This window comes from Cololabis saira, chromosome 8 (genome assembly GCF_033807715.1).
Source record: "Cololabis saira isolate AMF1-May2022 chromosome 8, fColSai1.1, whole genome shotgun sequence".
Taxonomy (NCBI): domain Eukaryota; kingdom Metazoa; phylum Chordata; class Actinopteri; order Beloniformes; family Belonidae; genus Cololabis; species Cololabis saira.
This window is the reverse complement of record NC_084594.1, coordinates 28,054,757-28,064,678: the sequence shown is the minus strand read 5'-3', so window position 1 is coordinate 28,064,678 and position 9,922 is coordinate 28,054,757. Positions and strand designations below refer to the sequence as shown.

The 9,922-nt window shown below is 40.5% G+C and overlaps 1 protein-coding gene across 4 annotated transcripts in view; it reads left to right on the top strand.

The window, feature by feature from the left end:
- The first annotated feature begins 2,413 nt into the window (after positions 1-2,413).
- atf7b (activating transcription factor 7b) overlaps positions 2,414-9,922 on the top strand; it is an 8,503-nt gene continuing 994 nt past the window's right edge. The window contains exons 1-12 of one of the 4 annotated variants that reach the window (XM_061727573.1): positions 2,414-2,502; positions 3,396-3,457; positions 4,672-4,768; positions 4,893-5,020; positions 5,158-5,283; positions 5,380-5,537; positions 5,767-5,863; positions 5,977-6,096; positions 6,285-6,419; positions 6,963-7,151; positions 7,247-7,352; positions 7,492-9,922. The exon at positions 7,492-9,922 is cut by the window's right edge and continues 994 nt beyond it. In XM_061727573.1, coding sequence (XP_061583557.1) covers positions 3,410-3,457; positions 4,672-4,768; positions 4,893-5,020; positions 5,158-5,283; positions 5,380-5,537; positions 5,767-5,863; positions 5,977-6,096; positions 6,285-6,419; positions 6,963-7,151; positions 7,247-7,352; positions 7,492-7,727 — 1,440 coding nt within the window. In that variant the 5' untranslated portion in view covers positions 2,414-2,502; positions 3,396-3,409 and the 3' untranslated portion in view covers positions 7,728-9,922. Of the gene's footprint in view, positions 2,503-3,395; positions 3,467-4,671; positions 4,769-4,892; positions 5,021-5,157; positions 5,284-5,379; positions 5,538-5,766; positions 5,864-5,976; positions 6,097-6,284; positions 6,420-6,962; positions 7,152-7,246; positions 7,353-7,464 lie in introns of all 4 variants that reach the window. The other 3 variants (XM_061727574.1, XM_061727572.1, XM_061727575.1) reach the window with 3 other exon arrangements.

The following is a 9,922-nucleotide window of genomic DNA, read 5'->3' as shown; positions in this document are numbered from 1 at the left end:
TAATTGTCTCACAAGAGAGGAACATGTAATGTTTTAACTAGAATTGTATGTCTAAAGCTTTCAAAGAACTGTATAAATCTGGTTTTAATCCTTTAATTAGGTGTTCCATAACTCACATTTGGGTGGGACCAAAAACAAGACGAGTGTGCAAACTCCCACCTTGCTCTTACTATCGGATTGTAATTTAGAAAATCGCAAATTAACCCCAACATCCATTTGATCTTGGACTGTTGGAAGAAACCAGAGAACCAAAGAAAAACTTCACAATCCTCAGCCAAGGTTCAAACCTGGAACCATCATAGACATTTTTGGGGTGTTCAGCTGTTTTGATGTAAACTGGTGTTATATTTGTAATATTTATGGCTTCAGTTTGTTTTAATATGTTTAAAAGTTTCAGATGCTAGAGTTTGTTACTTTATAACCACTGGTGAGGCTTATTTGTCCTCTGGTTAGCTGACTTTTGTGATCTCGGTCAGTACTGTATTAATGAATGTAACAAAACTGTCTACACCAGCACAATGCCGTTCAATGTCCATTTATATTTCTCATCGCTGTATTAAGGCTTTTGTAAATTGTGTTCACTGATGTGAGAAAACAGTTTAGTTGGATGAGGAAGTCAGCTAAGTAATGAACACACCTGTGCTATAGTGGTCTTGGTAAAATAAAATATTGCTATCACAAGGCTTTTAATGCTTTCCGCAGTAAGATGTAGACATTGCATGATTAAGTTTAATATGTGTATGATATTTAAAAAAAAAAAATGCAATTCTTGTCAGGATACAAACCTGTGAGTTCATGTACTTGGACTAACTCTGACTCTGTAGTGGTGTACATAAAAGTATGCCCAAGCCTGCTGATCCTCTTGAACACGTGTTTCACAATGACCAAGGCTTTTTGGCTGGTTGTTGAAATACAGTCATCACTTCGTCACATTTGTCTGACTATATTCATTCCAGCTTAAATAGTAGTTCAAAGGTACCTTGGTTGATTTGATTTGAAAATCTTTAATGTTCCTGAAGGGCAATTTGGTTTGCAACAACAAGACAAATTAGTTGGAGTGGGATGTAACATGTGGAAACTTTGTTGACCATTGTACTTTTTTCTTAACTTGCCATTTCAAATCATATTAGAATCCTACTTTTTTTTTTAAAAGAAAAGAGCTTGGGCTTGAAAATGTTTAAATAATGAGCCTGAATTATTTAGGAAGTAAACAAAAAAAGTAAGTAGGTATTTCTGAGCCTGTATACTACAACAGTAGTATAAAATCCTGTAATGATGGCTTTTAGTTTTGGTGCCCACCCCAATAATTTAAAGGGGACCTATTATGGCATCTAATCCCTATTTTAAACAGGCCTTGAATGTCTTAAAAACAAGCTTTTGATTGTTTTTGCTAAATAAATTAGAAATTCAGCCTCTGAGCCATGTCTTTATCTTCCCATTCTCTAACCTCATTATCTATGAGGGATTCTGAGTGGGCGGGGCTATGATAATGAGGCACTGTGCTGATTGGCTGCCTGAATGATGCAATGCGCCGCTACGAAAAAATGGCGGAAGCTCCGGCCGGCAGAGTTAAACCGTGTCATAACTGCATGCGATGCGAGCGAGCGTTAGCGACAAAATCAATTCCATCCATCCATTTGCTTTATTTTCTATTGGACTGTCCTAACTGGCCGCAGCGCTGCGCAACGCGCCGCGCCGTTTTGAGCTGAACATTTGTCGGACGCCCCGCTTCTATTTTCTTCATGTCTCTCGCGTTGAAAGGCGGTTGAAAGCGCTGTAGGAAACGGTCACGGATGAGGAACGGCTGATCCAGTTAGTTGAAATGAGAAGTTATCTCCATGATACCTCCTCATTTCACTACAAAAACCTCAATAAAGTGGCAGCTGGCTGGAGGGAGATGGACAGAGAGCGTCCGATGTCACGCAGTGCGACGCGATAGTCGGATGCTCGCATGCAGTTAGGAAACGTTTAGTTGTAGGCGTGGTTTGCATTTTGGTTACGTAACGAAAGGGTCGGGAGCAGAATCTGAACGGTTCGTAGAAGCCACATCACACTGGATGGCTCATCCGGGCGGCTGTACAGACACTGCAGAATTTGGTTGCTTTCCTCCTTCTCTGAGTTGGCAGGCTGAGGGGAGACCACTTTATATATGTTAAAGACAGAAAAAACGTGTTTTTCATAATAGGTCCCCTTTAACACCCTAAAATTCCCTTTTAAAATATATCATTTTAAACACTTTTTTTTTTTGTAACTAACACATCGGATCCGCCATAAGGTTACACGTCAGTTGGAATAAAGATGTCACATAAATAATAAAGAGGCAAGATGGTTAAATATTAAGACGACAGATGAGCCACATCCAATCTGTTACGTAACAACGTGCTCGCTCGGGTCCTGATCTCGCGAGGTTTGGTTAATGGCAGTGTCAAATGTGTCAACACCGGACGAGCAGCGGCGGAGCGCTACTGTCCGCAGCAGGGAGGGGGGGAGTGTAAACACCTGGTGAGTCCGGGCTCATTCCGAGCCCCCCAACTTGTATTTCGATATCGAGTTATATTATTTCAGTGTTCGTGAAGTCTGTGGTGCAAATCCTGCGAAGTGCAGCAGCAGACACGGACGGGACCCTGTAGCATTAGCTCGCTAGCGCCTGACTTGGCGGAGCTCAGTGTGAGTGATCTCCGTGTAGCTGTTAGCAGCGCCTGTACCTGCACAACACTGACCAAATAAACGTCTTTCAAAGGCACAATGGAGTCGTCCGTTATTTGTCACTAAGATTTGGGACCTGGGATTAACATATCCATCGTCAGTAAAGCCTGAATTATGGTTCCGCGTTAAATCGACGCAGAGTCTACGCCGTACGTTACGGCGTAGCGTACGGCGTAGGGTACGCGGCGACGCGCGCGGTATGGTGTGCGTCGCCGCGTAGCCTACGCCGTAATCTCTGCGTCGGTGTAACGCGGAACCATAAATCAGCCTTTACTGACGCTGTTTAACCAGTGTGTCAGATGTTGCTTGGCTCTGCAGCCTCATCGTTGAGCTCTGGCCATGTCCCTTCCTTCCCACCATTTATTTAAATGTTAAAGGTGATATGTGAGCACATGAAATAAAGCGTGCTTAGCCAAAAAATTTAATTTTAAAACGGATGCTTTGCATTTAGATATGCAAGTCAAAAACGTACACTACACGTGTGGGATTTTTTTTTTTTTCACTTGAAATAACAGCGTCGGAGTAATGATTATCAGTGATTTTAAAACCAGCATCAGTTAATCGGAAGGTGCCTCTATTTGAGCTTTCAGTTGTATTAAACCATTGCCTCTAATGCCACAGCTGTCTTGACAACTTTAGCAAGTACATAAACGGGTAAATCAGTTGCTGTTTCTTGCTCTCTTTTGCAGAACATTTGTCTGAGATGGGTGATGATCGACCCTTTGTCTGCACTGCCCTTGGATGTGGGCAGGTAAGATTTGTAAGCATGTAATATATATTGTTCCTAAAAAAGAAATCTCTTTTCACTTGACACAATATAATCTTCTACGACAGGAGTATAACAAAGACATTTACTCTTATTGCAGGAGAAAACAGATGCACTGATTGATTTGTTGATGTGTGTGATACACCTGCTTTTAACAGATGCACCCTCTTGATCACTCAAAAGCAGAATGACATACAAGTGTAAATGAAGCCTTTTCTCGGCTGTAATAAGATGTACACTGAGCTGCTTGTCCAAAACATCTTTCTTCCACTAGTATTCCGCATTTCATTTTGACTTTTGCTTTACTAGGGCAAAGAGAGGATACTGATGAATATGCTGTGAAATATTTTTTCTTAAAAAAAAAAAAAAAAAGTTTAAGGATATAGTTGGCAGGTCAGACCCAATGTAAACACAAAAAAAGCACATTAGAATCACTGCTGTGAGTTTGTAGTTAACCTTTTGATATAAAATGCTTTACAGTAAATAGGTTGATGAGCACACTGCTTTTATTGTGGCGCCATTGGGTTCTTCTGTTGAGGAAACGGGTACTGGTGTTCATCTCACATCAGTTTTTATGTTCTTATTCCTATTATTTTTCAATAACATAATATCATGGGATGTCATTGTTTTAAGGCCTTTATACAATATGTGGCTTTTGGGGGTGTAAGCAAAGGTTTATCAGCTGTCTTTTCATTATTTAATGCACTGTATGCACTCTGAGATGGTGTAGACTTTATTCCCCTGCCATTTCAACATTATCTCTTGTTATCTATACGTTATTTCTCCAAAACAAGCAGCAATTTTTCACAAGAACACAGCCATGTATGTTGAATAAAGTAAAGACCAGCTGATTCAGGGGAGATCACCTCTGTGACATTTCTAAAAAAAAACAAAAAAAAAAACAATACAAATAATTTATGTATTTATTTATTTTCCATAATCCTTTGGGGCTTCCTATACTGAATAATTTACATACTTGTGTCATCTTCTTTGTTAAATACTTAGGTCTTTCTTTTTGTGAAGACATAACTCAGATGCTCTAGGAGGCTGTTGGATGTTGTTTCTGTTCCTCTGCTGTTTTATGATGCTGTTGATCTGAGGGACCTTTTTTCATCACTGGTTCTTTACCTAAATTTGATATATAAAGGTGTCCTTATATTAATACTACCATTATATTTTCTATTTATTGTATATTGCAGAGATTCACAAATGAAGACCACCTGTCAGTCCACAAACACAAGCATGAAATGACATTGAAATTTGGTCCTGCCAGAACAGACTCTGTTATTATCGCAGGTAATTGAGGTCTCAGCACTCTGAAGACCTGTAATATTATAACACACATGGAATCAATTATTTGGCCTATGTGTACAGTTAATGTCATGTTTTTTGTTTGTTTAAAAAAAAAATGTATTTTCAGATCAGACGCCCACCCCCACACGCTTCCTAAAGAATTGCGAGGAGGTTGGTCTGTTCAATGAGCTGGCCAGCTCCTTTGAGCAGGAGTTTTGCAAAGCACAGGATGAAGAGCAAAGGCCAAAACACTCTGTGAGGGGAAAAAGAATGTTGAATCATTGGCATTCTGTTGGTTTTCTCTATTTCCTTAAAGCTAGTTTAAGGTTTTATATTGTATAATTTCTGATGAGCCGAAAGACTTCCTCTTATGTATCCTTTTGATCTTTAAGGCCGCATCATTACAAACACCGTCTGAAGTAAAAGATGAAGATGATAGTCCTTTACAAGTCGATTCCTCCCCTCCTGGGAGTCCTGATTCCTCGTCTAGCTTTTCTGAGAGCAGCAGAGACTCAAGGGTAAGAGTGAACCCACAAACTATATGGTCACTTTAGTGCCTTTAAGATTTACTGTTTATGTATACAGATAAACATCTCTTGTGAATTTGTTAACAGGAGACTCTCGCAAAGCCTTTGGCAAGCTCTGCTCCTACTTCTACCATTGTGCGTCCAGGTTCTCTTCCCCTTCACTCAAGCCATGACCCATTACACCCGACCCTGCCTTCTCCAACTTCTGTGATCACGCAAGCTCCACCTTCCAACAGACAGCTCGGGTAAACTACTTTACGTTCCTGTTTGCTTTATGGATGTTTGTTTGACTGCAGCCGTATTTGCAAAACGTCTCAAAACTCCAATTAAACCTCAGAATTCTTCTAAAAAATAAAAATACCGCCATCACAAGGTTATCGTCAGTTATGAAAATACACATATATTTAATCAGACTAATGACCCATCATATTTTGCAATGTCCATTAAATGTTCAAGTGTGTAATCTTGTCACAGCTCCCCCACAAGTGCTTATCCATTGATGAGGCATCTTCCTAATGGGCAGACGGTCCCTCTTTTGCCCAGTCCTGTGCAGATGACCTCAGTAATATCTGTAAGTAATTTAGTTGTTAAATGCATGCGTACATACGTAGTAAGTGTATACACACACAAACAAATGGTATTTGACTTGTTGTTTTTTTTTCCCACTTTTTGGATGTTGTGTAGCTTGCAAGGCCAGTGAACACGGTGCCTAATATCCCTGGAATCCCAGGACCCCCTGTTGGAGGGGCCAGCAGTGCATCATCCTCCCCATCTGGATACAGCCTTCACTCCGAGACCAAGATGGTGAGATCACTAGTTATGCTGTCATTTAAAAAAAATAAAAATAAAACAAATTGTTAAGTTTGTGTTGTTTTTTTAACTTGTGCTACATTGTTGAAAAACTAACCAGAATTAGCACAAATGTTGCCATCTAATTTTGTAAGCTTGGCATCATCTGACCTACATGGATTATTGTCTGTGTGCCTTTGCAGCGTCTCAAAGCAGCTCTATCTAATCAAGGTCCAGTGGTACAAGATGGAGCGAGTAGTGGATCAGCTGTACCCCACCGGCAGGAACACAGCCAGCTCTCTCAAAGCTCTGATACACCATCACCCGCCCAACCACAGGTACAAAGTCATCTTAGAACGAGACTGTGATTTAGAGGTGATCGGACACAGGACTTTATACAACTTGAATTATTAGCTGCTGCCAAATTTTGAGCAGATCCATACTATTACTACTTGGGCAATTATGCCTGATAAAAGAGCAAATTTTTTTTATACATGTATACTCATCTTTTTTTGTATTTTTTTTTTTGCTAGTCGCATCGCTCACTATAACAAACTGATGCTAAATTTTTAAGGTGCCAGAGACTTCTAAGAGGAAGACTAGGAGTGGATCAAAAGAGAAACAGAATGCTTACCGTTTATTCCTGACTCTGAGATATGCACTGTCAGTTCAGGAAAGTTGTGTACTCTGCACTCGCCTAGTATCTACTATGTATGAAAAATGCACAATTAATGCAACATATTACAAAAATATTTTGTATATACAGTACCTTTTGAATATCACAACAGGGAAATTCCACTTAAAGAAGCATGCAGTTCAGCTCCCACAAGTGGTCACATTTTTCTCTGCAAGCCTACTTTTACCCCCTCCTCATTCTCCAGGTGTCCCCTGCTCAGCCAACAGGGGGCCGCCGCCGCCGTGCAGCAGAGATGGACCCTGATGAGAGGAGGCAACGTTTTCTGGAAAGAAACCGGGCAGCTGCCTCCCGCTGCAGACAAAAACGAAAGGTTTGGGTAAACTCTTTGGAGAAAAAGGCAGACGATCTCGCCAACATGAATGTCTCCTTAACGGTGAGACTTCTCCAGACTGTGTATAAGACATTTAAATGCGCTTTTGTTGATGAGGCTAGAAATCATTTGTACGTTGTATGTTTTGTTGCCACCAGAATGAAGTGTCCCTACTGAGGAATGAGGTGGCACAGTTGAAGCAGCTTCTTCTAGCTCACAAAGACTGCCCTGTTACTGTCATGCAGAAGAAGGCAGCATTCTTCGGTAGATCATGAACTCACTAATAACCCTCCTGTATTACATCACTTCTTATATCAAGATTCATCTGTCATCTCATCCATCTAATGAGCTATTTTTACTCGCTCACCTCTCTAAGGGTGAATGTTGCTCTGTCTGTCTGTAGCTGCAGGTGGAGAGGAAGCCTCTAGAGATACTTCTACTGAATCCATCGGTTCCCCAGCGGCAGTTATTCAGCACGGGCCGTCACCCGCCGCCTCAGCTTCAAGCCCGGGGACCACCATCAACGGGTTGAGTGTGCGCGCTGCCGAGGCAGTAGCCATGTCGGTCTTGGCCGGCATGGGTTCGGGCCAACCTGGAGGGGTTGTCATGGCAACGCAGTCACAGGTAGCCCCAAGATGATGTGCGGACAAAGGCGGCCAGAAGGAATTCGAATGGCATTTGGAAGCCGGACTGGTGCAAAGTTTGTTTTTGTTTGTTTTTTTGCAAAGAGGGACCCACCATCAACCCACATCCTTGATAAGTTTCCCTCATAGCTGACGATAATCACACACAAATAAGGCGCAGTGCCTCCACTTCCGGCAAGCTCCCTTTGCACCGAAGCGTTGTCACTCTGTATGTAAATATAAATAATGTGTTGAACATTCGCTCTGCAGGGTTCAGGGTCATTTCTTGTTAATTTGTAATGGTTTGAGCAAGTTTAATATTTGGAGGACATAAATTAGATCAATTAGGGCTGGGCGGTATACCTCCTTTTTTTTTTGTTTTCAATAGAGAAGTTAATATCAAACTTAATATTTTTAGGTGTCTTTTGACACCCTTTTCCTGAAAGGTGAGCAGCAGACTGAAAACTGGAATTACATTCTTAATTCATTCAGAAAGGGAAATTATTTTGCAGTGTAGATTAATAAGGAAAAATAAATAAGGAAATATACATACAGTGTATAAATATGGCAAACGTTGAGAGACATACTGGGAAGTGTATCGGAGAGAGTGGCATAACGGAAATCTCCAGAGAACATAAGTTCATTGAGGTTTTGATTCCTGTTGCCTGGTAACAACTGAGCTGATGATGTCACATGCAGTGTCAGTAGGTAATACAGGTGAACTCTGTCAACAGAGGGCATGGACAGTTTCACAGCCACAACTCTATATCTGGGGTGCAGAGACATCCCTTTACAACAGCGGGTCCAGGATTACAACATCTGCTGTCAACAAGCACTACAAGCCATGTAGAGGGGTGCTGGAGTGTGAGACATGTCCCGGAGGAAAAAAAAACATACTGCATTCTCTTTCCATCCGCCGTCTCACTGTTCATTTCACATATTAAGGATCTCACACTAGACAGTAAGAAAGTTATTCCTCAAACTCAATTTTTCCTCTCCCTGACCTTTCCTCTATAACGTTCCTGGATTTGGGGACTAACTCCAGGTATAAGTTGTTTTTGGAAACCCAAGTCTTCAGGTCTTCATGTAAGCACCTTTGCCTTGGCTGCTCGTCATAAAATATATTTGAAAAGTGCCTAAATTACTTGCAGAAATTAATTTAAGCTAAACAGCATTCAAACCAGTGCAGAAACTGGTTTTAGAGATCAGGAATAATAGTTTTCATTGAAAAAAGAATTCTGCAGGAGCATGCAGAGAAACACAATTTGAGTAGGGCTATTGCAGCAGCCTGCCACTGGCATGGCTTTTTGAACAAATCTCTTTTTGTTTGAATGTTATTGTGAAAAATGTAACTTTTCCTAATTGTTAGGTTGCCAGCTTGACAACTGTGTCCGCATATTTAAAAAAAAAAAAAGAAAAAGAAAAAAGAAACTGTAGCTAAATCCCGTGGAAGAGTGTCACTAGAACTGCTTTGTTATGTCTCTGATGAGGGGCAGCAGCAGTCTGGCTGCAAACGTAACTAACGTTCTCACTCGTTTAACATGCAAGTGCAACAGTATCCAAACAGCAGATTTTGTTTGACAACGTTGCATCTGTAAAATCAGACAAAGGAAAACATGTAAATAAGAATTTTTATTAGGAATTGAGTTGTATTGCAATAAAGTCTATGAGAGCAGATGTTAACTGCTGATGCTGGTTGACAGTAGGTCAAATGTAAACACTTTGGTGTTCTATAGTACTTATATCAATAATCAATGATGGTAAATAATATTCATATACATATATATATATATATATATATATATATATATAAAATATGTATGGACATCCTTTATGAATAGAGGCATAATTTGTTTTGGCCATATCGCTCAGCCCTATAAACCTATCATGAGCCAGTTTTATTTCACCTTCGAACGCTGCAACAGTTCAACATCTTTCCACACACGAGCTGGGATGTTTCTACTTTCGAGTCGGTTTCATTGTAGGTTGGCAATTTTACCATAAAATGTTGTGCTCTTTATTTGTATGAAAAGATTTTTATGCCTAACGTAAGTCATTTACACATTGTCTTGCAAGTGCAGCTAAAATCTGCACCTGTAAAAAGTCCCACTTTTTAACCGGTGCCCTTTAGCGTCATGTCGGCTGTTTTTCTTTTGAGGAAATGCTTCCTAAGTGAGTTCAGTGGTTTAGTCAGCTGAGTTTATAACAAAC